Source organism: Thunnus thynnus, chromosome 8, assembly GCF_963924715.1.
Source record: "Thunnus thynnus chromosome 8, fThuThy2.1, whole genome shotgun sequence".
Taxonomy (NCBI): Eukaryota; Metazoa; Chordata; class Actinopteri; order Scombriformes; family Scombridae; genus Thunnus; species Thunnus thynnus.
The window spans coordinates 9,381,089-9,408,303 of NC_089524.1; the positions used below are offsets into that span (position 1 = coordinate 9,381,089).

At 39.7% G+C, this 27,215-nt stretch overlaps 2 protein-coding genes across 3 annotated transcripts in view; one reads left to right on the plus strand and one right to left on the minus strand.

Moving 5' to 3' along the window:
• ap1m3 (adaptor related protein complex 1 subunit mu 3) overlaps window positions 1-8,557 on the plus strand; it is a 31,062-nt gene extending 22,505 nt beyond the window's left edge. The window contains exons 8-12 of the mRNA XM_067596377.1: window positions 832-903; window positions 1,203-1,361; window positions 2,727-2,852; window positions 3,326-3,401; window positions 6,925-8,557. Of these exons, the coding sequence (XP_067452478.1) occupies window positions 832-903; window positions 1,203-1,361; window positions 2,727-2,852; window positions 3,326-3,401; window positions 6,925-6,947 (456 nt within the window). The 3' untranslated portion in view covers window positions 6,948-8,557. The remainder of the gene's footprint in view (window positions 1-831; window positions 904-1,202; window positions 1,362-2,726; window positions 2,853-3,325; window positions 3,402-6,924) is intronic.
• LOC137187480 (transmembrane protein 125) lies at window positions 251-25,473 on the minus strand. Of its 2 annotated transcripts, XR_010929218.1 has the most exons (5): window positions 25,077-25,473; window positions 18,272-19,328; window positions 11,565-14,731; window positions 4,905-5,005; window positions 251-1,359 (listed from the first exon to the last, which is right to left on the minus strand). XR_010929218.1 is itself a non-coding variant. In XM_067596379.1 (3 exons), the coding sequence occupies exon 3, from the start codon at window positions 14,371-14,373 to the stop codon at window positions 13,675-13,677; it is 699 nt and encodes a 232-aa protein (XP_067452480.1). In that variant the 5' UTR covers window positions 14,374-14,731; window positions 18,272-19,328; window positions 25,077-25,473; the 3' UTR covers window positions 10,695-13,674. The 2 variants fall into 2 exon arrangements, 1 of the variants encoding a protein (XP_067452480.1); XM_067596379.1 differs by lacking the exons at window positions 251-1,359; window positions 4,905-5,005 and having other exon boundaries at window positions 10,695-14,731.
• Window positions 25,474-27,215: the final 1,742 nt, after the last annotated feature.

The window sequence follows — 27,215 nt, forward strand, 5'->3', positions numbered from 1 at the left end:
TTCATAAACAGTTGCATCAATCATAGACTGACAGGAATATTGGTAAATATTTAACTACACCCACTTATCAAAGATATATCAGTATCAGCTGGAAGCATATGCTGGCAGATATGCAAATATAAGGTGCATTATGTAAATATAATTTTTGTGTATTTTCTTAATTCATGTTTGAAATAGTTTGGTTGCATTTTGTGTTTTTGTGTATTTGTTGTTGATTAAAATTAAATCAAAATAATGACTTAACCTCAAATGACGTTTACAGTTCAGACTTTATTGTCATCTTTGATAGCAAACTTTATTGCTAAGTTTCCCGCCATGATACAGATCTTTTTTACAACTCTTTTATAACCAAATTTCTTTTTTAATTTTATATTAATAAAAACACAAAAAAACAAGACAAATATCTGCCAAGTGAGTAAATCTCATATTAGTATCTTGTAGTTGTGTAATAATTGAGTTAATGTTGATAGTAAATGTAGTAGTGGTAATAATCATGCCAGTATAGCTGTAATAGTTAAAGTATTAGCTGTAATATTAATAATAATATTAAAAGTTAGATAGCATTGAGAACAATAAGAGTTATCAGTAGTAAATGCAGTAGAATTGGAAATAGTGGCAGTGGGAATGATAATAGTGGTGGTAATACTGAGGCCAAGTGTCTCCAATATACAAACACAATGTCTGTCTCTCTCTCTCTCTCTCTCTCTCTCTCTCTCTCTCTCACCCCCATGTCCGCTGTGTGTCACATGGGTTAAGTGTGTTGTAGTGATGCACTTCAGCTCTGTGCCTGTGCCCCTCTGACCTTGTCCACTCTTTCTTTCTTTCTGACAGGTGAAGCCTCTCATATGGATCGAGAGCGTGATTGAGAAGTTCTCTCACAGTCGCGTGGAGATCAAGGTGAAGGTAATGATGAGTGACACACAAACATAAACACACACATACAGAGTACCATGTCCTTACATCTACAGTAGTCCCTCCACTGAAATGTATTTAGTATTTATGACAGATACTGTACATCTCAGGTGGATTACCACAAACAATCTGTCAGATGCAAGAAAGCCACACACACAAAAAACAAAAAAAACAAAAAAACAAGCTGTGGTGTGCACAATCATGAAGACCTTCTTGATTTAAATTTTGATGTGCATGCTTTTCTTTGTTGTAAAGGTCTCCGATGACGTTTGAACTTTGTCTTCTGTCAGGCTCGGAGTCAGTTTAAGAGCCGGTCCACTGCCAACAATGTGTCCATTCTAGTGCCAGTGCCCAGTGATGCTGACTCACCCAAGTTCAAGACCAGCACGGGCAGCGCCAAGTGGGTGCCCGAGAAGAGCGTGGTGCAGTGGAACATCAAGTCTTTCCCTGTAAGTGTTGAACGTCAACAAAATATCAGAGATTATAACCCGAAATACAGTCGCAGAACAGTGTTGTTATCTCGTTCTACCGCTATCAGGTTTTTATATCAACAGACTTGAACCAGTTTTGGCATCAGAAAAATGAAGTTGTGTTTTTACTATGACAAATTCAAGACAGCAGCCATTTATAGCATTATGATTGACCTCCTACATACACATAAGCAGACACAATCACATCTCATCTGTCCATTTTTTTGTTGTTCCTGCCCGCCAAAAAGACAACTCAAATGCATTTTTAAAAAAAACGTATCGAGCATTAATTCAGTCGAGGTTCCCTGTATCTGTCAAGTTCTGATATCTCCTCAGTAATTCATTATACCTCCAGCCTGTCAAGGAGCATTAAGAATTGCTCTTACTAGTGATATATTGTTATCCAGCTCCTGTGTGACTCCGCAGCATATTTTCCTCTGTCACTGTCAACCTTTGAATGCTATAAAATTGCATATTCTCACAGGAAGCCATATTTAACTTGTAATGTTTGATGGAGGTTCGAGGAAACAAACATGAAGCAGTGACTTGTTTTGATAAGGGATTGATAAAGACAGCTCATCCACAGTCCACCAGCCTTCAGCTTTTTACAATCCAAAGCTAAAAAAAAAACATTACACTCCCTAAGAAGGAAAAGTATGAAGTTTTCAGAACTGTGTAGATATTTAATGTAGTTACTGTTTCCATAAACTATTGTATAAGCATAAATATATCTTTGAAGATTTCTCATTTATTAGTTATCAGTAATAATAATAAATAGATCATTATGCTCTTTCTGTCATATGCTCTGCTGTAGGCAAAGGATAGGTATAATAAGGTTTTCCATATCAACTGTTAGTTGCAAGTAAAACTTCATTTAGACTTTATTAAAGTAAGGGTTTTTTAAAAATAAAAGTGTTGTTTTTTTCAGATTAGTAACTTATTACAACCAGTAAACATGCAAACTCACTGCTCATGTGACGTGTTGTACAATTGCCAGCCTGAAGAATGATTTACCAGTTTTATGTTTTTAAAGTCAAGATATGTTTGGCGTGGTTTAATTGATTCACTGATTCACCTTGAGAGACATGAGAGTTATCTTATGTTCCCATGGATATAAACTTTGTTTTGTTTTCTGACAAAACAGCCGTGTATTAATTGGAGTCTGACACCTGGGAACAGAATTCATCAGACAAACTAAACTAGACAAATTGTCTCATCTGAAAGGCTTTGTGAACAACATCACTCTCAATGTAATCAGATCAGATGCATTAACAGTGACCTCTTTTCTGTGTGTGTGTGTGTGTGTGTTTGTGTGTGTGTGTGTGTGTGTGTGTGTGTGTGTAGGGTGGTAAGGAGTACATGATGCGGGCACACTTTGGGCTACCCAGTGTGGAGAGTGATGAGCTCGAGGGAAAGAGACCAATCACAGTTAACTTTGAGATCCCATATTTCACTGTGTCTGGGATTCAGGTACAGTAGGTCCCTTTGCTTACAACTATTACACAGTCTGTCTTTAAGCCTATTTCCTTGTTTTTTTATCTGCAGTGTCAACAACGCACTGCTTCACATTCACAAATAAGTGCACTGCAATGGGGGATGCAAATGGCCGTTACTAATAATAGTGTGAATAAATACAGTAACTTATCAAGTTGTTGTTTCAGATCTCATACACTTTGGCACAGCTCACTCTCCACTGAGAGCTGCAGCAGACTGTAAATCTTATGATACAGGAGAATTGCCATAAAATGATGATGATGATCAAATTTTACAGCAAATCGGAGTATAAAAAAACTTTAAATGCTTAAATTGTTCTGTTTTGCATTTACATTTTCTGTGAGTGGGATACTGGGAATACACTGAAGCACACAGACTATATAGTGTTCAGTAGATGTTTGTGTATGAGAGAGTGAAATAATTATATTTAACCTGTCTGTATTCCCTAGGTACGCTACCTGAAAATCATAGAGAAGAGTGGTTACCAGGCATTGCCGTGGGTGCGCTACATCACACAAAGTGGAGGTGAGAAAATAACAGACTGAAATACTGTGTACTAACACACTCATAAACGCACACACACAAACACACACACACACACACACACTGCTGATTTGGAACTGGTCTTATAGAGAGATGTAATAGTTCTACTTATTTCTCCCCATACCAATTATGATGCCTCAAGTCAGAGGATCTGCTGATATCATCTACCAATCCGATACCAGTGCTCTCTTTTTACCATATTTAAAATCTGTATATCTGACTGTGATGAACCTATTGGGATCATTTTTCATACACTGTAACATGAGGTCAAGGACTGTGGTGCTAAAAAAACAAAGTCGGCAGCCTGCATTTTTATAATGGCTTTAACAAAGAAACAGTATGCAATGTGGATTGGTTGCTTCTAGCAGATTGTGTTGTTGCATTTTTTGTTTTGATGCCCCATTATTTCTCTAAAATATGCCTGACTAAATAGTAAAAAGTTAAAGTTTGCAGAGAAAAAAATCCTTAGGTATTATTTATCACGATTTAAGCTCTCAAAAACCTAATTGGTCTGCTTATCAGGACTGTATGAGTGTGGTTTGACCAGATTTGACTGACAGTGGCATCTCCCCCAGAGAAGAGCAAATTTTAAAACAAATGTTGACCAAAGCACTTTTACAGAAAGGTGTGAAGTTAATACAAGAAATGTTTTTTCTTTATCTTGAATTACAAGTGTATGGTCCCTAAAAGCAGAGTTCTTTCAATACCAAACCCATTAGCAACTGTGAGGTTACTGTGAGGTTAAATAGTTTTCCTCGTGAGATCAGTGTCAGAATTGGTCTTTCTGCATCGCTATACAGTTTGTGCCCTAGGAATGAACCCAGCTGCATAACATTCATCATATCCATTACCTGGCTCTATCACCATGAGCCATGGCCTCAGGGGCTTAGAATGACACCATGCCAAGGATAGGAACTTCACTAGCTTGTGGAGTACTGTATTAGTTCCTTTTTCAGACTAGCAAAATGTCTCTCAGTTATCCAAATTTGAATGGGGCTAGTGCAAAGTCATGAAAAGACAGTAAACTCTGTTTAACCAAGCTGGCACAGGGGATCTGTAGATTCAATCGCTGCCCTGGAAATGAACCCGTCTGCATCACTTCTGTCATAATCCAAGATGATACCAGGGGAGACAAGAACCAAGTGCTTATAAGTAACCTGAGTTTTTACCTTTTAAAACACATTACACATTCAAGAAGCAACATTTCTACCTCAAACACATGCTTGATTTTTGGACAGATGAGACATCATCACGTATAGTCATATTTAAGCCACCATATGTTGATGAGACTGCAGTAAAATCCTTACCATCTCACTAGTTTGAATGGGGAGGGGGGGGGGGGGGGGGGGGGGGGGGCAAAAGGAAATGATATGGAGATAGAAGCCCAATACCTTCACTGGACCACTGCCAGAAATCCTTAAGTTTCATACCTGCCATCCGCCCTAGGAATGAACCTGACTCTCTTACATCAATCATGTCCATTACCTGGCTTTGTCAGGTACGAGTCAGGAGCTGCAGAGATTGAATGATGCCACAGGAGGCTCCCAGGGTGGCACTCAGCGAATACCAAGGTTACTGTCGCCCTGCTGTAACATCAGCAAGAAGCAAAGGAGGAAAGGGGAAGAGAAAGGAAGACAGAACATGAGTAAGAGTGAGAGAAAGAAGAGTGATGAAGTTAGGGGGGCTGGAGTGAAGGCTATCACCTTTCTCTTATTGTTACCATCAGCAACAGGGGGAGGGAGGGGGGGAGCAGACAGTAATGATCACATTTCACTCAGCACTACATGCAGACACACTCACACTGATTAAACAATACCTTGATACTGTAGACTTACTGTGCTGACTTATTAATGAGTGATGAACAAGCATTTAGCATTTAGCACAGGCATTTTCTCGCTGGTTTGAATATGATCAGGCAGACTTAAGCTGTAAAGTGACACAAGGTGACACATCATTAATACTGGCGGTTATATGACCCCTGAATGCTCATGCTGTTTCTCATATTTCCTGAAATTCAAATACAGACTTCTACTTTTCAAGCGTCAATGTATATGTGTTGAAACAATGCATTTTTGAGTGGGGATTTGAGATATGTTCATAATTGGAAGTAATGCATTTTCAGGGGGTAATATTCACCACAGGGCCAGGGGTATGTGGCGACACAAAGCACATAGCATCCATGTTTGATTGTTTAACATATTAATCCACATACATGTTAGTCTGCTGGTATAACAGCCTTCATCCTTTTGGGAAGATGTTCCACAAAAGTAGTTGGGTGATAATTCCTGTCTCATAGTTGGTGTACTAGTTCATCCCAAAGGTGTTGGGCAGAGTTGAGGTCAGAGCTCTGTGCGATCATTTCTTTGTTAGAGAGCCGAAGTCATAACGTCACCTCCAGGACAGTTTCTGTTTCACTAGCTTCTGTAACTCAATCTGTGCTCTCATTGAGCTTCATTTTCATCAGTCTTTCTGAAAAAATGTGTTATGGGGGATTTCTTGTTTATATTCTAAAACAAAATTGACATCCACCATTGAACTTGCTATTAGAAGTTGAAACCTTTGTGATTTTGACAAAGTAAAAAAAAAAATCATTAAGTTGTTAGCATACAAAAAACTACAGCTCTCACAAACATTTACCAGCACAGCAGTGCAGGTACTTATATCATCATAACTCAGGGTCATCCATAAACACAACATACACTTTCTTCTAAAGTTATTTTTTAAACTTTTGAGCTGTAATCTCTACTGTCTAAATGCTTCTACTCCGTTCAGTCCTCTCTGTACTGCTGTTATTATAGACATGTCTGAACTAGCTGCAGCTCCTCAACACAACCAAGGACTCATTTTCACTTTTAAGGGGCTTGTGGGAAATAGTATTTGATGAAAGCTGCTAAAACAGAAATATTGAATAATCAATGATATTAGATAGTTTCTTTTAAAAAAAAAAAAGTACCATAGGAGCATTGTCATGTTGAAACAAGAGAGGACCTTCCCAAAATTACAAAGTTGGAAATGTTATTGTCTAAAATATAATTGTATGCTGTAGCATTAACATTTTACTAAATTGGAACTAAAGTGTTTTGTTCAAACCATGAAAAGCAGCTGCAGACCAAAAGGAACACAAAAATATGTGCACAGGATTGTCCACATACTTTTGGCCATGTAATGTTATGTTATTAGACAATCTTGGATACAAACATGATAATTCAGTACCGGATTTAGCTAATTAAAGACTGAGATTACGCTAATATTAATGATAATAATTGTAATTGTTAGATTGATGATTTTCTTTTGACGAGAGACTCTCTGCAGTAAGTTCAACCTACGTCTAAGAAATGACTATAGGTCATAAATATTGGTAATATGATTTAACAGAGCAGCTAATATTAGTGCAAATTTTGTTTAGGGATTTAATAGGGCTTATATTGGCAGTGATGTGATGTGCTGGGGGTGATGAGGGGAAGAAAGCTGTGTGTTAATGCTCCGCTGTTACATTTCTTGGCAGATTACCAGCTCCGGACAAACTAAAGGGCGCAGATGCTGCTAGACGAATGGATATTTTCTCTTCTGTCTGTCTTCCCCTCCTCTCCTCGCTCCTCTCTGTTTCTCCCCGTCTGCACGGGACAGCAGAGGACAAGCGCAGGAGGACACAGGAAATTTCCCCCCTCTCAGAACAGAAACAAGACATTATCCCTTTCTCCAAGACACGCTCACCTCTAACGGGAAAGGCTTTTACATCACCTCTGACTTCTTTTTTTTTTTTTTTTTTTAAGCGTTCCTCAGGACTCCAGCATAACGTTTTAATATGTGAATAACGAACTGATAACTTCATGATACTGTCTGCTTTTGGCAAGCTCTCATTTTCTCACTTTAAATGCAATATCTCTCGAGGTTAATTTAGAGCAGATTTTGGGGAACAAAACATCATTTTAAAATCATTTTAAAATCTCATTTTCCTTGAACTATTCAGATATAACATTTGAAGCATTATCTATTTTGGGTACTCAGCTTGTCCAATGAGTTGTGTGACTTTCTTATGTGTAACATGTAAACCAACATATTTTACAGTTTAGTGCCAATATACAGTAACTGTGATGGGTCAATGTCAGTTTTTATTTCTCAAGAGGACATAATATTGCACACACAAAACTGTAATTTTCTCAAATTTGGCAAAAAACAATTTTTCTAAACCACTACACCACATCTCCATACATCTGCCAACTTATGTAACTAAGAGGGATCTTAGTCTTTATAGGTATTGTCCTTAATATCCACTTCATTATATGTATACATTTTAACTTAGCTGATCCTCATCCCTCTCAAAGGCATATGTTTTACTGGAACCTCTATATTGTACGGTCATTGCCTTAAAAAATTGCCTATGTATCATTACCTTTAGCACTGTGAACATAATCCCCAGTGCACTGAAACTAACACGAGCGACCAGATCAATGATTAATAAGGCACAATATTGTCTGAGGCGTTGGCAGTGTAACATAATACCGTCGACACACTCTCATGGGGCCTGTAACCTTGTCCTTGTGCTCGAAAATCAGCTTGCAGCTTTGAGGCAGAGACTGAAGGAATGAGCACGGTACAGAATATTTTGTCATATTTTTGCCTGTTGTTTATACTGTACTTGTTAGTCCCTTGTGGAAAATGCTTCAAAGGACAAGAAAAGACGGTTGAGGAGGGGGGGGGAGGTGAGATAGGACAAAGGTAAAATAACCTGAAGGGATTTCTTTGCAGAATCTGTGAATATTGACAATATGTTGAGGTAGTTGTTTTTCCCTGACTCTTTATTTTTTATATGTCGACCTCTGCAGGCCTCTATACTTCTTCAAAGCAGTTTATGGTGTAATTCATTCCCTCTCTTGTGCGTGCATTGCACCACTCACACATCAGTTCAGCTGCATTGCCAATAGCACAGACGAGAGTTGATTTATTGCATCTCTGCTGTTAAATACATAACTCTCTATTACAATCATTCCATTATCTTGTGTGGGGACATATTTCGAACACCAATGAGGTTTTTAATAATTCTGTGTTATCATGTGTTTTCATTAATTTATCAACTACTGTTTGTCTATAGGAAGCAAAGGGATATATTTGGAAATAAAAACATGTTTTGTATCTTGTTTTGGAATACTAAGAGGATTTTTTTGTAATGTCAAGACTGTTTCACCACATTGTAGTTGTGGAAAAAAATAGTATGAGGTGCAGCTCTGTAATGTAGTTTGTCAACAGTATCATTTGATAGATCTTCTGTGAGCTCTCTAAAAATATATAATCCCAAATGGAACATATTAGCATACTTAGTTTGATTAACAAGATACCCTACAGCGATGCTAGCAGCTCTGTGAGCCTCTACTTAGGCACAATGGTTCTTTGAGCTAAATGCTAACATCAGCATGCTAACATGCTCACAATGACAATGATAACATTGTGATGTTTAGCAGGTATAGTTACTATGTTCATCATCTTAGTTTAGCATTTTAGCATCCTAACACAAATTAGCAGAATAGCACTAAACACAAGCTGAGGCCTATGGGAATGTCACTAGAATGTCACCAAATTATGGCACTATGAAAAGTCATGAGATCACCAAAGTTATTACATTTCACCCTGAGGGGGTCATGAATGACGTGACAATGTCATTGTAATCCTTAGAGTAGTTGTCAAGATATTTCAATCAAAACCATAAATGTCAACCTCAAGGTGGCACTTGAAAATTAAGAGGATCACCACAGTCAGTAGGATTCATCCTCTGAGCACTATGGAGTTCTGTTCAATATTTGTTGGATTATTTTGTCTGGACCAAAGTCATGGACTGCCAGGCTGAGACCAGACCACGCGGTCTGGTCTCAGCCTGGCAGCCTATGGCAGTCATTAACATTAGGCTAAAAAAAATCACATCATGGGATTTCTAACATTTACTTGGAAAGCTGTGAAACAACTGTGATGCTTTAGAGTTCAATACCATGAAATAATGCTTGGCTTTCGCTTCATTTTACAGACAGATATATAGCCTACCTTTGACTGCAAACAAATTACTTAACAATGCATTGTCCCAATCAAGTTTGAGTATGAGCAGAATACATTTGCATAAAATCTTTCCACCTTTACAAGAGAGATTAAGCTATTGGTAAATTGTATACTATTAAATAGGGGTAATGCCATTGCAGATAGATACATTTTAATATGTACTGTATTTTAATATGACTTATTTTAGTGCTAAACATGTATGTTCACCTTTTATAAGAGTAAGATTAAGACTACACCTACAGAAGCTATATGACAGCCAAACTAAAACTGAACTTCAACATACATAAGGCACAGAAATGCCAGATGGGTACACATTTCACATCCTAAAGATATATTTTCAGTAGGGAAAATATATGAATTCTTTTCTTGGACTTAGAATAAGTTATAGCAAAACACATTTGTCTGGTTTGTTGCCCATGCTGTTTGTGTTCACATCACATTTTCTCTGCTTTGGCCTGACAGAAAAAGCTTTGAATTCTCTCCTCCCACACAGTCTTCTCTCCTCAGTATCAGACCTGCCTCCTTCTTCGCTCTGCTCACCTCTTTTTGTTGTCATGCATGGATACACAACCTGCCATTGCTACTGTACACTGTAGGTCAAAAGACAGACTCATGTAAGTGAGGATTACAGGATTTCTGTGTGTTGTAAAAAATGCAGCGTGAGCCTTGCTTTTTTTCTCTGTGTGTGAGAGACTGGTGCTAGTCTATGCCAGCCCCTGCAAAACGCTGCCTTGTGCACTGTGCCTCCAGTTTGCTGTCCGTCATCACACCAACAATGGTTAACTGTTTGACCCCTTTTGTCTCAAGGCAATAGGCTGTGCGTATGTGCAGACTGATAAAAAGGCGTGACTGACTCAAACACACACACATACACACACACACACACACACAAATGAAACACAATGCAAGACCTATTTCTGAGGTTTTTCTGTAAGGCAATATGAGGGATGACTCTCAAAGGCTGAAAACATCTTACAAACATGAGTAACCTTCATTTGCTACTGTGCACACACTTTTCTTTTCACCTTTTAGATTAATTATTCCAACAGAAAGGGACCCTTTTTATTCCTTTTTTAAAGTATAAATGAATGTTTCAACACCTCTGGAAACAAATGAGATGCATCAGTGTCAGCATCGTGTGGATCCATGTGATACAGTGAAAAATTATTAAGCATTTGACAGCCCAGTTCAAACTGTTGCAAGTGCACTGAGATTCTATGACAGGCCATGTTGATGTAATGGTTTTAATTTCACTAATTTTTTTGTTTACAACAGTTATTTCTCCTTCTCTGCTTTGTGGTGAATGATAATGAACTCTTATCTGAGCCAAAAAATGCATCTCATAAATCAAAAGGGCCAGGACTACAGTTGTCATGTCCAACTCCAGCCGGCACACATTTTTGTAAACTAAGAGTCATTTTAAATAACTCAGATTCTTCTATCCTTAAAAAAAATCAATCAAAATTGCTTCAGGGATTTATATAAATTGAAGTAACACTTTAAAAACATACAAAAAGAACTTAATGTGAGTGAACTATGATGCTAGTTCTCTCATCCTACGCCTATTACTCTTTTAGATTTTCCCAAATCTTCACATAAAAGGATGTAATTTTCTTAATGCACAATCTGTATATATATATATATATATATAGCTGTTCAAAATTTGTCATAGCTAGATCATAACTGTCCTCCATTTTGCACTTTTGCTAGCTCGCTTAAAGCTGCATATTTTTTTTTAGCCACTAGGGGCAGAAAAACAGGCTCACACAGCAACAGTACCAACCAGTTATGGTTAACTGATTTTGCACAAAGATCATTTGTTAGCAAACACAACACTGGCAGAGGTTTATTAAAACAGTTATGTCATTTTGTTCATTTTAATCCTCCAAATTCGTCCCAGAGTGCACCAAGGACAGTTACGGACTTGATAACTATGACAACTGCAATCTGCTTTTTCAGAAAAGATGTTGTGTAGGCTTGTGGCCACAGTTTCTGTACATCACACTAAACAAACAAAAAAAATAAGAAGAGTCTTGCATTGAATGTCTAAAAACCTGTAGCTATAGCTGGGTAGCTCACTAGCTAGCTTGTGCTACTTACCATTGGACAAGATCAGGATTAATAGTAGTAGTCTTTGCCTTTGAAAATGTCACCTATGAAGAGGAATAACATTGGGAGATACGCTTGTTCCCTTTTTACAACTGTCAGTTGCTTGCATGTTCCCTGTGCAGCTCTGTCTCTTTGTGTCTCGTTAGGAAGCACCGGTGCCACTGCTCTTTTTGAAATGACATGAGTGGATTGACGTGTCCGTGAACTGTCCTGTTCACAGCTGTGGGGAGCAAACTGGATTGACATCAAACTGTCTACAAATTTAAAGTTTTGTTCCTGTCCATCTGACAAATACAAGCCCAAATACTCTCTCATTAGCTCTGTTTAGGTACCCATCAATGAAATGTTTGGGTCTTTAGCTAACAAGATGCTTGGGTTCATCAGCCGCTTTGTAACTTTGTCTGTGTGCCAGTTAGGTAGCTGGTGTACAGTGGATTCATCAGAACATTTTTGGCTTGAAATGTCTGCCTACAGGGATGAATGAGAACAATGAGACTCAGCCTTACTGTAAAAACAATGAGCTAAGAAGCTTAAAAGCTCCGCAGACCTTGGTGTCAGTGATTTTTGCACTATTAGCAAACGTTTCACATTACACGGTCCTTTGATTCACTGTTAATATCAAAAAATATAGATTAAAGCAGGTTTAAGGAAAACAATGTGCTGCAAGATTCACAGTGAAGACAATACTGTGTTCATGCACAAAAACACAAATAATCCATACATTCAAAGTGCTGTGATATAATTCCAACAATCATGTTGTCTTATGTGTACAGGCAGCCAAATGTTACAGTGAAGTTTTGACAAAGTCTGTCACAAACACAGTACTGCATGAATTATGTTAAGTTATAGTTAAACTGAGAAAGAAACTCAAATCACAGGGTAAAGTCATTCCAATGAGCGAGAGTTTAGCCTTATCGAGCCTCTCACTGGTCGACCGTCCTCAGTTTGAACCACAGTCAAATTCATCAGCTGAATATTTTCATATCCTCATGTGAATATGGCCAGAGTGAAGGTGGCGCATGAATCATAAAGTAGATTTTAAAAGATTTTTTTTTCATATTTATGTTCTCCCATCTATTGCTCATTCTGTAACTGCCATTTACATTTTAGCAAGTCAGCTGGTGCTCTTATTCATAACATCTTACAATCATTAAACAGGTAGTGGTCAGATGTGTGGCCCAAGGACACTTTGACAGGAAACATGTTTTATAACAGATGGGATAATTTGAAAGTGTGATCCTACAATTTGTAAATGGCCTGTCTAACACTGTATGTTACCTTCGAGAAGGTTTTTGTCCCCTCAGGTGTGTAGGTTTAAGATTCTCATAGCTTGTTGTTTAAACATCATTTGGGAAAAAGAGCTTTATATACTGTAAATAAAATTTTATTGTAGGCTATGCTCACACCACAGACTCCTGAACCCGTCTAATAACAACATCAAAAGGAGTTCTTGAACTAACACTTGTCCTTTTTGTTTCAGATGTATTTGTGTGTGCTCTCCATCTCACTGATTCTCCCTCAATACCAACTGAGTTTTTCTTACAATTCTTCTTACTTCTTTTCCATTGTTGGTGTTGGTGACCTGCATAGCAACACTACCTCAGCCAAACTGCCACAAGCACCAAGATTTTGGCATTTTGTCCTATGTGAATGGATTAACAGTACATAAAAAATACTGCGTTGAGCTTTCAAATAAAAGTTACATAGGAATTCTTTGCCACAGCATCTGACTTTGTATCTGCTCACATGTGAAGAAACAAATCTGAATTGGGGCACTTTCAGCTGCAGTGTGAGCATTGCCTTGTAGTAATCAATTCTTAATCAGTATGTTACTCTACAGTCTTTTCATCCTTGCTGCTTGACTGAGATTTTACTGCTTATTGCTAATGAATTTGTCAAGCAGATATTACAATTCCACTCGTTTTGTTTCAAACACACTCTAATCAGCTGGTGAAAAAGCTAGAACATGTAAGGGATGACTTTTTTTTGTTTTTGCCAGATTTCTTCTTGAGTTTGGGCATGATTCCTGCTTTAGGTGAGACCTAAAGTTCTAACATTAAGAGCTAGGGGCCAAAATACACAACCTTAGTGTGGTTACATCTCATATGAGGTTAGCCAGACTGGAGGTAGTCTCTCTGCGAGCATGGCGGTCCATGTGTCCAGACACAGTGAAGATATTCAAAACCTGGTCCACAAACCGTCGTCCGTGCCTTGTCCTCTCAAGGAGGACCACCACGACTGAGTATATCCCAACACCCAAAACTGCAGCCCCCCCTCCAGCCAGCAAAACCACTCCAGAGATGTACATGTCATTAAGGGCTTGGCCAGGCTTCGGCATGTGGTTAGCCAGGGCCAGATGTAGTAGAACCCCTCCACAAATCAACAGTGACAGCCCAGTAATCAAAACCACAAGGAGGTCTGATAAACCGCCACTTTTTAGCATGTCAATCCGTTGCCGGCTTCGAACGCAATTCATGTCCTGCACAGCCGAGCTGAGCAGTTGTTTGAGCAGGACCCCCAGGGCTAGCAGGCAGAGGGCTGTGCCTGCGCCAAGCCGCCATTCACTTGAGACGCTGGTGGTGGTGGAGAGAAGCCCAACGCCTCCGAGCCCACAGCCCAGAATTAGAAATACAGCGACGCAGTAGCAGAGCAGAGACTTCCCTGGATCTCTGAACCACCACAGCTCCACCTGTTCCTCCAGTATGCTGTGCTGAATCTGAACTGGGTCGGCAGGACCATTGAGGCCCAGTTCAGGGCCTCTGTGTCCCCTCAGGGGGGGAAAGTTGTCCAGTTCAGGCATCCTGCTGCCACTCCCAGCCTGCTGAAAAAGGCCGCCACCACCACAGAGGAAGCAGAATCCACTTAAGAATCTTTTCAGCCCTTATTCCATTCACAACACTGTCAGGTCCAGCAAACAAGTCCCGAGGTTTGAGAGGAGGTTGCTCCGTATGTTATCCTGAAAATCTTAAAGGTGGCTTGATTTTGTGGCAATGAATATAATGCAACTAAATCACTTGACTGAGCTGAGTGTATTGTAGTTTTATCCACCCTGGTGTGTTTACAAAGCGTTCACAAAGTCTGGTATACAGAGATAGGTCCAAATTCTCAAAACATCCACAAAATTTCCAGTCCTGATTTTGCAGAGCATCAGCAGTCACCTAGAAGAGAAGACAAATGTGAAGACTGGTTTTATATGAGCACTAAAATTTGAACTTTTAACCTTTTGTTCTAACCGCTTTCCAAAGAACACAGACTTTAAAAGATCTGATCTGTGCAAGGTGAGTTGAAGAATAACTTAATGACCAGTAGTTGATGTTCTTGCCTTGCTGTATTGATGTAGGAATGCACCCACGAGGGTTTGTCCAGCACACCCTGACATCACTTATGTTTGGTTACAGGTGCAGCAGAGCACAACCCTGACCTCACCTAACAGTGATGCATGGTGTGGCCAGAGATGCAACAGACTTTGAATTGGAAGAATCAGCGCTAGGTGTTGAACTACTCTAAGTTTATGTATCTTTGCTGTGAGTGGCTGATAAAAATCCATCAAATTAAAAGATACACACACACTTACGAGCACACACAGAGAGACAGAGTTTTGTACTTTTTCTGATCACCCAAACTGTGTAAAAAACTTGGTGTGCTGACACTTGCAACCTTTTCTATCTCTCATTATCACTATGCTAATGAGTTGCCACTACAGAGGCGGCTGGATAAAACAAGCATCAGCTGCCGATAGAATAAACAATGCCCATCCACACAAACACACACAATCAAAAAGCTAATGCAGATGTAAATTTTCTGTCTCTCATCTTCCCAAACACACACCCACACTGGCTCACTGGATAAATCCTCCCATTTGAACTCTCCAGTACCTCAAATCCAGTAAATCTTTCCTCTCTTGTGTGGGTGTGTGTGTGCATTGTCTATACTGTATTGTTGTCTATAATGTTATGTGTTTTACAACATACTGTACCAGGTAAAGGCTCATTACTCCTTCCAAATGTATTCTTTTCTATTACGTTTCTGTTCAATTCCCCCTCCTCTCTTCCTTCAATCTTTGTCTTACCTCAGCATATTCAATCTCTCTACTGTAGTTTGTAACCTCATCACATCCCTATAACACAAAACATATACAACACACACACACACACACGCTCACACAAACAAACATCCTCAAGGTTATGGCTGGCGACAGCTTGTCTTTTAAAACCTGTCAGCTGCTTTATTTCTATCAAAGTCAGCAGTGCGCGGCACAAGCCCACGCGCCCCAACACAGGCTGACAGGAGTTACAGCTTGTCCTTACCGGTCGTGGATTTCACTAACACAAACACTGCTCTGCAAAATAAAATAAAAAATATGTCAGTCTGAACAGGTGTAACATGATCACACATTCAATCCTGAAATCTTGTTCTATTTAAACTTGTGACACCTCTAGAAACCAGTTTTAAAAAAAAACACAGATCTTTCAGATTTGTTTCTCCTGTTTAGAAAAGACTATAAACTAAAATGCAAGATCACATTTCATTTTAGTTTGGACATGTATTGCCTTGCACTGAGGCAGAGCAGCAACACCGTGACACAGGGAGATATGAGGTGCATACACAAGGTGTGAAATGAAGAGTGAGGTAATTACAGCAGAGGACGAGGGGTGTTTATTGGCAACATGCTGTTCTGGAAGCTTTTCACATCCTGTATGATTGTGTATGTGCTTATGTGTGTGTGTGTGTGTGTTTTACGAGCGTGAACAGTTGTAAATTAGTTGTGAGAGGTGCAGATATGAAAAGTGCATGTGTGTTGGCATGTGTGTTTATGACATGCTTGTGTTTATTTCACTCAAAAAGACAGAGATGAAGGTGTATTTGTTGTGTGTTTGTGTGTGTGTATGTGTGCTCCCTCATATGTGCACGTGTGTGTTTGTTGAGTCACTAATTAATCCCAGCTGGTTTGAGCTCAGTGTCACTGACAGGTAGCGCCACGGAAATAGCACAGCAATTAAGGTGTGTGCCTGTATGTTTTTTGTGTGTGAGGTTGAGGCACCAAAGGTGTTAAGGTGACAAAAACAATTTATGTGATACACCACCAACATCTGACCCTTTGTCTTATAAAGCTTTTGAAAATATCACCTTCCTTTATATAGCACAAGTTTATGAAAGATTACTCTCTGATTCATTAAATAACACATAGTAAAGTGTAGCGGGGAAGCAACTGGGTGATAGAGCGAAAAGCGATGGCACGCAACAAAGATCATAAGATGAAATCGAACTTTAAACGACACAAATATATCTTACTCCACGTTGTGTTTCTCGCACTCTGATGTCCATTGACACGTACGCACACAGAACTGCTGGACTGTGTCTGCCTTTCCTCTTTTATCACTTCTATGACCTCTAGACTCTATCATATCAGCCGTGTCATATTGGCCTCATAAATATCTTTACAACAGCACTGACTCACTGCTTCGCTCTCCACTGGCCTCCTTTTAAGTAATAGCAGACAGGTACCGAGGTACAAACAATTTACACAACATCACGACTCAGTTTTTCCACAGTCGTCTGATCATCTAAAATTAAAATCACTGCGTCAGGAATGAGAAATTTTAGTCCGCTACACCTGTGCTCTAAAAACCTCCAGTACATTGTATGTCTAACGATCAATCCTCACACCTTAGTTGTGGATTTCACACAACTCCCACAATGTTCTTTGCATATTCATAAAAAAATTACACGTGTACGCGTGCTGTATCAGACTGTGAAACTGGATAACAATCAACAAATAGCATTATTGATAATCCATTTTATCCCTTCATTTGGACCAATTAGGCAGTTTTGAATAGACTCTAAATTTAAGAGTAGGTTACTCAAAGTGAGGTTAGTAAAATATGCTGGCAGAAGCTATATAATATCTGCACCAGTGATCATTACCACAATTTATTTGGAACAGAACTATAGATGACAAAGATTCTAAACGAGTTCCTTTTAAGTGACAGGAATAGATAGTAAGTGTGTCCTGGACACTCAGCCAGGCAGAGAAAACAGAAATGACTGAAGACAGGCTGACGCTAACAGTCCAAACATTCTCTGTTATGCTAATGCACTTAGAGTAATGATGAAAAATCCCAAAGATAATCATAAACCTCGGACATAGAGTATCTCTCGCTCTATATTTGTCTGCCTCTTCTAAGTTATCAGCCTGCAAGGTCACCAGAGGAGCTGTGCTTTGGAGTAAAAACACTATACTGCACTCCAATTACCTGTGAAGCTTTGGGACTCAGGTATTCCCCCCTCTGTTATGTTGGCCCGCTGAATTCATTTCACTGGCCATTAGTGTCTCATTTTATTGTTGATGCGTAGTTCTTTTAAAATTGGTTGTCTGCCATTATATGCTAATCAGAATGCCAGTCAGCAGAGTAGGTTAGAAGACAGCAACGACATCCAATGAACCTAGAGTAGCCAAAATCGTGCTTCATGTAAAATTTGCAGGGATGTTCAGGCAAAAGAGTGCAACAGCACATTCCCTGACGCAAAGCAGATCTTTGACAAGTGCAGAGGTGTAATGCAGTGTAAACTCTGGCATACATGTAAATCTATGGAAGCTCTGACTGGAGTCGCACATGTATTTCTTTTTTTGCTGTCAGGGAAGGGCTTATTCTGCTTTATTCAGGTGGAAAGAACAATAAAAGAAGTGTCTTGCTTACTGTAAAAAAAATCCATCCCGCATGTTGATTTGCATTTTAAAATGGCAATATTTTTGCCAGGCAATTGCAGCTCTTCTTAGGCCAGAGGGGAAAGGAAGCGTGGAGCTCAGAATGAAACTTCTGTGGTGTTGAGTAAAACTTCACACTTCACACGCTGGTTTTCCTTTGGCATTTTTAGACTTCTTGTGATTTCCTGTGTCTTTTAAATAATGTCTCCTATATTTAGAATTTTTATCAGTGTTCACATCTTCTCTCCACACAAGCACAGAACAAGATATCTCCGCCAAATAATCAAAGCAAGAATATGTCAGGCACAATTTAGAGGAAAAAAACAACAGAGGTCCTTCTGGTCCTGCTGTTGAATTTCCTGCTGTGTGCGTTTTTATCCTAGGGCCTTGGGTTGGGCTGAAGGGGAGTCCACGGGAGACTGGGCGATGTGTTGCCTTGGTGACAAAGCAATACTCTCCTCTTCGCCTTCCTGTCTCCCCCCTACACACAACTCACACAACCCCCTCTCCTCTAGTCAGGCGTTGATTCTCTTGGCGTCCCCACTGGCGAGGAGAGGGGTCAGGGTTGGCTCCATCTGTCTATGTGATGGGCATCGGTGCCAAGCGCCATGGGGGCTGGAGGGAGAGGAAAGAAGGCTCGTGTGGAGTGGGAGGGTAACGGATGTTTCTGAGCTGTCATCTGGGACTCCGTATGGGGTAGAAGCTGAGGGTGAACCTGGGGCAGCGGAGTGGGAAGGGGCTGAGGGAATGGGGTAGGGATGACGGGGTTAGAGGAGAGGGGGCTGAGGGTGGAGAAAAAGGCTTGGGGCTAGGGATAGTGCTGAGACTTCAGTGCTGTTGTAATGGTTGCAAATGTGGCTGGCAAAGAGAAATGATGCTGAATAGGTCTTTATGCAGACAAGCTGGATCTTTCTTTCTTCTCTACAGTCACAATGGACAGCCGAGGCAGCCCGGGAGCCACACACTGTCCAGAAACAGTGAGGAGACAATGGCCGAGTCACTGTCACAGTGTCACTGTCCTCGCTCTGCCAGGGCTCGCAGGGGAAAGCCTAAGACAAGAGAGAAAGAAAGAACTCTTTATCAGCTGTACATACTGCACTGTAAACCCACCTCTATGGCTCACCTTAGCAAGGCTTACCTATTATTCCCCTGTACTGCCACTGAATTACAGCTTATATCTCTCTGGCAGCAATTGCATCTCTAGTAACAGATGTGTGATTATCATACTGATTTACAAGCTCAATCAAAATGAGCCACTTACACATAAAGAAGAGAGAGGATTCACAGATGTGCCCTTCAACTGAAATTATATAGATGCAGTTATTTTTCCTCACAATCCAGTGCTTTCTTTTTAGCTGTGCTAGCCATGTGTGGCTCCAGGGATGGCAAAGTCGGTCAGTCCACCAGATTGATATCGAAACAACCATTGGCTGGACTGCCATGAAATTGTGTACAGACATTCATGGCTCCCAGACGATGAATCATCAATAATGACTTCTTTAATCCTGTGAGTTTTCATTTAGCGCCACCAGCAGGTTAAAGTCTTCACTTATCCAGTGAAACATCTCAACATCAACCTGTTGGATTGACACAAACTTTTGTACACGTTCATGGTTCCTTGATGAATATATCCTAATGACTTTGGTGATCCCCTGACCTTTCCTCTAGCAACACCATGATGTCGACATTAGTGGTTTCGAATGCAATGTCTGGGCAACTATTGGATAGACTGCCATAAAATATTTTACACACATTCATGGATTTGGTGACCCCCTGGCTTTTCATCTAGCATCATCAGGTCAAAAGTTTAGTTTGTCCTGCAAAACTTATGATATTCTTATCAGCCTCCCTTTTACTTTGTGTTTGGTGCAAATTAGCAAATGTTTACACCGAAAAATAAGATGGTTAACAAGGTAAACATTATTATACATGCTAAACATCAACATGTTAGCATTGTTACTGCAAGCTTGTTAATATCCTGTCATCGCCTTACAGAGCTGCTAACCTGGCTGTAGGCTTTAAGTCTTAACAGACAGTGATATTACTGGAGACTTAAAACAGATCCCACCAATTTCATTCTCATCCTCTTACTCTCTGGCTCCTCTCAGATGGTTTAATTCCACTCTTTCTGAGCGAGCTCATTTCTCAGCTTATGGCACGGCATCACCCCGACCGGCACAACCAGCCAAGACCTGCCCCCCTGACACCTTATCCACACGCAAACACACTCTCGTCTCCATCTGTTTTCCCTCCTATCCTTATCTCCCCGGTCTTCCACACCTTTCCTTTCTTTCCCCGCTCCCCTCCTCCTCTGTCTCATCACCAATGCTCTTTATCTCCCTAACTTCTTATCTCTCCTGTCTGCTGTCTGCTCTGGCGTTTTGGTGTCGGGGAGAGAGATGTGTGCATTGGGTGGGTGAGGGGCTGGGGGGGGGGGGTTACTTGTCTTTGCCACAGATCCCCCTCTGGCTCCAGGTAATACTGCCTGACTCAAAGCCCTTGTGGCATAACACATGCACACACACACACACACACACACACACACACACACACACACACACATATACACAGTGGGCTGCATCTGTTTTCATGTTGTGGTGTTTACATTGTTTTCTCAGTGAGCTTCTGGCATCATTACCCCCTCGTAACATGCTGTATCACTTCCTAGCATCCACCTATTAATCAGCCTTAGTAATTTTTCTCAATATTGTTAAACACACATTAAACAACAAAGGCACAGATAATCAGAACCTGATTCAGGAAAATGCAAAGAAAACATTTTCAATCTGTTATCTAATGTGGCATATGGCATTTCCCTCTTTTTAAATAGAGCTTCCTCCTCTCGGTGGTACACACTGCTGCTGCTGACAAAAATGTAGCCCAGCCCAGTCTACAGGCTGTGGGCCCCATTCAGCCACTTTTCTACAGCAGGAGCAAAATATGGCTCTCAAATGCTGGGTCCGATTCAAAATAGCTTGGACATTTCCACTTCTGTCAAACAATCTACATTACATGATTTTTTTGGGGGGGTAGGTTGAGGAAATTAACTGAGTGACATGCATAATGACTAAGCTCTGTGATAACCCCCTTGATCCCTGCATTGGAGGAGTGATTGTTGATTACAAAAAAAAACCTCTGGGCAGCCACTTGCTTTTCTCTGTCGTGCACAGCTGCAATATTAAAACGGTAATCAAATCAGCAATTAACATGCTGGTCCCCTTCTGCTTCACTCCTGCTGACGATGGGAAAGAGGCTACCTTTTTTTTTCTTCAGTCTTTGTTTCTTTAACCCTCCTTCCCTCCACTTGTGGGTTCAGAGATGATATTCAGCATATTCTAATTTGATATTGGCTGTCTGGCAATAATGATTGTAATGAATGAGAGGCTGGCTCGATGTCTGGCTGTCTATCTTGTTTGCTGACTACCTGAAGTGACAGACTGCAGCACCACCTTATCTGTAAGGCTGAGAAACTGCTGCATTTCTAGCCACAGATGGATTTTCATGAAAGTTTGTGTGGACATTTATGTTCCCCATAGGATGAATCCTACTGACTTTTGCTAACCCTTCACTTTTCCTCTAGCGCCACCATGATGTTGATACTTTTTTATTCTAGTAAAAGGTCTTGACAACTACTGGATCCAGACATTAATGTCCCCCTCAAGATGTATGTATGGATTGTAATGTACTTTGTGTTAACGTGTTTAATGTTAATGTTGGGTTTCAATTAGCAAATATAAGCATGCTAATACACTAAACTAAGATGCTGACATTACACCTTCAACAACATTATATCTGCTAAAAATCAGCATGTTAGCATCGTCACTGTGAGCATGCTGATGTTAGCTTTTAACTTTTAAAGCACTGCTGTACCGTCTCGCCCATAGCATGGCTGTAGACTCTTGGTCTTATAATGAAAAATCTTGCATAAAGCAGGTTAAAGGACATGGATGGTGATTTTCTGTTTTTTCTTACTGTCAACCAATCTCAGGGCAGAACCAAACAACCAATGAATTGATCCTACTTACAAGTATTGTGTGTGTATCCAAAGCCTGATATATGTTATTACTCTGTGCCGTACATCTTTGTTGTTGTCCAAAAGCTATTAAAAAACACTTCATTGAGCCACACTGTTGCACAAGGTGACATATTCCTTCACCACAGGATTAGGGTGATGGTAGTTTGTTAAGAAACAGCTTCCAAAGACTAATAATAGCGTTCACGTTTTCAGTTTCTAAAGAGTAGTCCTGTTTATGGCAGACACCATTGTGCATGTGCAGAACGTGGTTCCATTTACAGTGTTTCGTGAGCTTGTTGTGCTTTACATCATAACCTTTTGACTTTGTATTACATTGTAAATTTCTCAGAGAACTTAAGTATACGGAACTGCTCTCTGGAGACTAAAAACGTGACCGCTGTTATTAGACTTTGGAGCCGTTTCTGAACAAACTGCTGTTACCACCACTGTGTGACTCATTGACATGTTTTTAATAGTTTTTGGGCAACAATTGAGGTCTACAGCACAGAGGAATAAGATGTATCAGGCTTTGGATATGCAATACTTCTAAGTATTATGAGTTCATTGTTGGTTTGGCTCTGCACATGAGATTTGCTGACAATAAGAAAAATAGAGAAAACCGCCAGTCATAACCTTTAATTTATGATTATCAATTTCAGATGGCTTCAAGAGAATTTCCTCAACACAAAAATAGATAATGTAATCTCACACCAACTCTGAACTGAACTGTTTGAATCGGATTGATTGTCTTATAGGTGAATGCATAATACATCCAGAGACAGAGGTGGACGTACAGCTGCTATTGACGACACACTACATGCCTGACTCTGTGTATCTGCTGACTGTGAAACAAAATGCCTCTCGGGGATATTTAAGATTCTGCCCTACTCTCTACTCCACTCTGTGTCTGGCATCCATGTCACACAACACACACACACACACACACACACACATACACACACACACACCCATTCACCTCACCTACACACCTCACCTATACAGAGCTCATATAACTCCACCAACACTCAACCACTTTGAACGGTCATCTACAGACTCAATCACCAACTCTCTTTGTTTTTCTCCTCCTGTTCTTTCATCCAGCACTCTGTGTTGACTTGAGGCTCTTTTCTAATGAGGTCTCTATCACATGTTGTTTTCAGCCTGACTTGTTTTTAAGTAGTAGACTTCATGCTAAAAGATCTTTAAAGTATTTTTTTTGGTATAGTGAGAAAGACAGCATGTAAACTCATTCAGATGGCCCTCCATGATTCATCGTCAGTGTTAGATTATTTATAACAGAACTATATGAACAAAGTGACACAGGGGGTTATGCCTGGATAGTGTATTGATCTGTTCCAATCGCAATAGCTTGAATACAGCATCAACAACACTTCCTCTCTTTGTGGTTTATGGATTTTCCACAATGCAGCAAAACTGACCTCTAGGTAGACAGTACCTGGAGGACTGTACTTTGCACTTGGTAATGTTGGGCCATCCCACTGGTGCAAAGGTTAATGTGTGATGTAATGTCAACATATTTTACTTCCTTGTTTTGAATGGAAACTAAATATGTAAATCATTCTTCCAGGGAAGTCCTGAACCTACAAACAAAATTATACACACAAATTATATTGCTGCTACAGGGGAAAGAGTGGCACCATAACCCACGCTCAAATTATTTATTAATAATTTTTTCTTGGAAGTCATAATTGAATTCATCAAGGACAGATGTCTCTGAAAGCACCATCTTGTCTGCTAGCATATCATTTTATAAGGAATTCATATCCAGTTACAGGTAGAAACATTGAACACTGTGTGCTCTGTGAACAGAATACAACTTTTGTGTTTGAAAATTCTATCATTTATTATTTTAGTTTGTCCTTCTAGAAAGTACTGACAAACAGAAGCTGCTCTTCATTTCAACACTTGTGATGACTCTGAAGATCATTAGAAGGATATGATAGGGTTAGAAGTTGATTAAAATAACAAGAAAACTAATAATACCATACAAATAAAGGAATACTACAAGGAATTGAGCAATACATAACCAATAACTTATTGTTATTTTATTGCATTATTTTTTATTCACTAAAATTATGAATAAAATTCTTTTAAAAAAAACCAATTACAATTAGCCTACTACATCAAAATCATCTTCATTTTCTCATGTTGACCTTAGAAAAAAGAAAAGAAAAAAGGTGATGGAGATTTTGAAAGACACTAACACATACTGAGCAGTAGGTAGGTTTAGATTTTTAAGTAGTTATTAATAATTATTTTGTCACGGTAGCTTAAATAACTAAAAAGATCCAGCAACATTTAGGCTACTATTGCAGGTATAAGTTAAATATGAACTCACTAGACTATTGATTACCAAACATATGCTGCATGATTTCATACATGCATGCTAATAACATTGTAATTCAGAATTTATTTTTTTTAAATATATTTTTAGGGGCATTTTAAGTCGTTATGGTAGTGACAGTGGACCCACATCCCACGCATCCCACATAACCGCAGACGTTGCGGTTATGTGGGATGCGTCTTAACCAGTATGCTACCGAGACGCACCAGTAACTGTCATTCTCACTATTATATTTGGCTATTTGGTGTTTCTTCATTGGGGAATAACGGAGATGTGGAGAATTTACCACCTAAAAATTCCTCACAAATAAGTTTAAAATTAAAATAAGAAAAGAAATGAAAAAGCTGGTTTAAAAAAAAAGTTGTAACGGGGCAGCTGCTTTCTTTCTCTATCTTGTTTATCAGCAGCCTTTCTTACCTGTGCGCTCAGCTGCTCAGACTCGGTCTCTTCTATCCGGCACCGGTCAGGTCCGTTTCGTCTTTAATCCAAATTCCCAGCCCGTGTCGACGGTTTCAAAGTGTCAGTGCCACCAGTCGGTGCAAGCCATCATGCCTTCACCCCTTCTTGGATCACAGGGGTCCAAAGCAATGCAGTGCAGGCTGCTGAAGGTGCCCCGCTTCCTGCCTCAGCTTTCTGAAGCCCCACAGTCTCTCTGCTTCCTCACCGGACGGACTTTCCCCGTTTAATGCAGGTGTGGCCGCGCACGGCGGCAGGGGACGCCGGTGGGAGGGGACAGAGAGTCGGTGGATCGACCTCTGCACCGCCGTGGGTCCCCCGTAGGGAACCGCAGCACATGACACGGGGTGTGACAGCACTAATAAATAAAAGCCACTCTGTGATTGCGATATCAACCGATGAGCTGTGGGCTTATCGCTTTTACAGAGCAGAAGTGGTTTAACCCATCCAGTCCCTAAGGAGAAAAAAAGCAATTTGTCTTTGTCCTAAGCTCATCAGTAACGGTCATCATTTAATAATTGTCATAATTGATTACCAATAAGGTCACTGCATCAAGTAACCTTAATGTTTTTTCATTTATTTATCACTTCAAAGGCACATAAACTTTATTTGAGATTTTGAGATTGAAAGTTCATTCTTGACCTTGAAAACAGTAGTTGACAAGACAATATGAACACGAGGTCCATGTAGTAGCTGTACTGGGGATTTTTATCTCACGTGATCTTCCTCAGCAGATGGAGTTTGCCCAGTTGTCATGGAGATGTAGAGGTTCAAATTTCCATTTTTTCTGGGCACTTTAAGAGATTGTTTTGTCAGTTTCGTTTGTGATATTCTTGTCTTCAAGAAGAATTAATATCTTGTCTGTGTGTTCATCATATATTCAACTTTGTGTGTTTCCATTAACTAACCAGCTTGATAAAAGAAGTAATAAGAGACACATTTTAGACACATTTGGTCTTAAACCAACTTTATTCTATTCTCATATAATTTGTGTCATTTTACCACATGGTTTCATAAGCAAAATTCATTAGTGATTTTGCCTAATAGTGACTGAAAGATTGACTTTTTAGATGCAAATGTGAACTAACAAGTTGTTCCATCCATCCATTTTGCAGGGGTTTTGAGTCACACTGAGCAGTGGTGGAAGTAAGCCTACTCAAATCCTCTATTTAACTAAAAGTAGGCCTACCAATACAGCAATATAAAAATACCCCATTACACTTAAAATCCTGCATGGACAATCTTCCTTAATTAAAAGTACACAAACATTAGCAGCAAAATTTACTTTCATCCCTCTGACTGATTAACTATAATATATGACATCATTAGATTATTAATGCTGAAGCATCAGTGTGTCAGCAGGATGTTAGTATTGTAGCTGCTGGAGGTGGAGCTAGTTTGAGCTTCTTTATAGTAGTTAGCTAATTTAGTCCAGTGGTTCCCAACCTAGGGGCTGGGCCCCTCCAAAGGGTCACCAGATAAATCTGAGGGGTCGTGAGAGGATTAATGGGAGAGGAAAGAAGAAAAAAACAAAGTTCTGATACAAAAATCTGTTTTCAGCTTTTTGAATTTTTCTTTGATTTTTGGTGAAATTTTGGATCATTTGAACATTTATTGAAATGAAACCATGTGAAAAGTTTAGAGGGAAAAATCACTATTTGGTGGAGCTGTTAACAACTCATAGACATCCGAAATGAGACCCCGACTACACAAATCAAAAAGCCAAATAGGTTGGAAATCACTGGTTTCATCGTTAACAATGTGTTGTATTTTAAAAGCTTGTTATACTATCTATGTGTCAAATCTTCATCTGAAAACTAACTAAAGCTGTCAAATAAATATAGTGGAGTAGAAGAAATGTAGTGAAGAAGTACTGTATGAAGTAGCATAAAATGGAAATACTCAAGTAAAGTACCCCAAAATTGTACTGAAGTACAATACTTGAGTAAATGTACTTAGATAAGCTCCACCACTGATATTGGGTTAGCAGTGGGCATGCTCATTGGTCATGTCAATAGACTGAAGGAGGTAACCACAGTACACAGAGGAAATAGGGATAATAAACATGTACAGTATGCTTGCATGGTGTTGGTAGTTAGA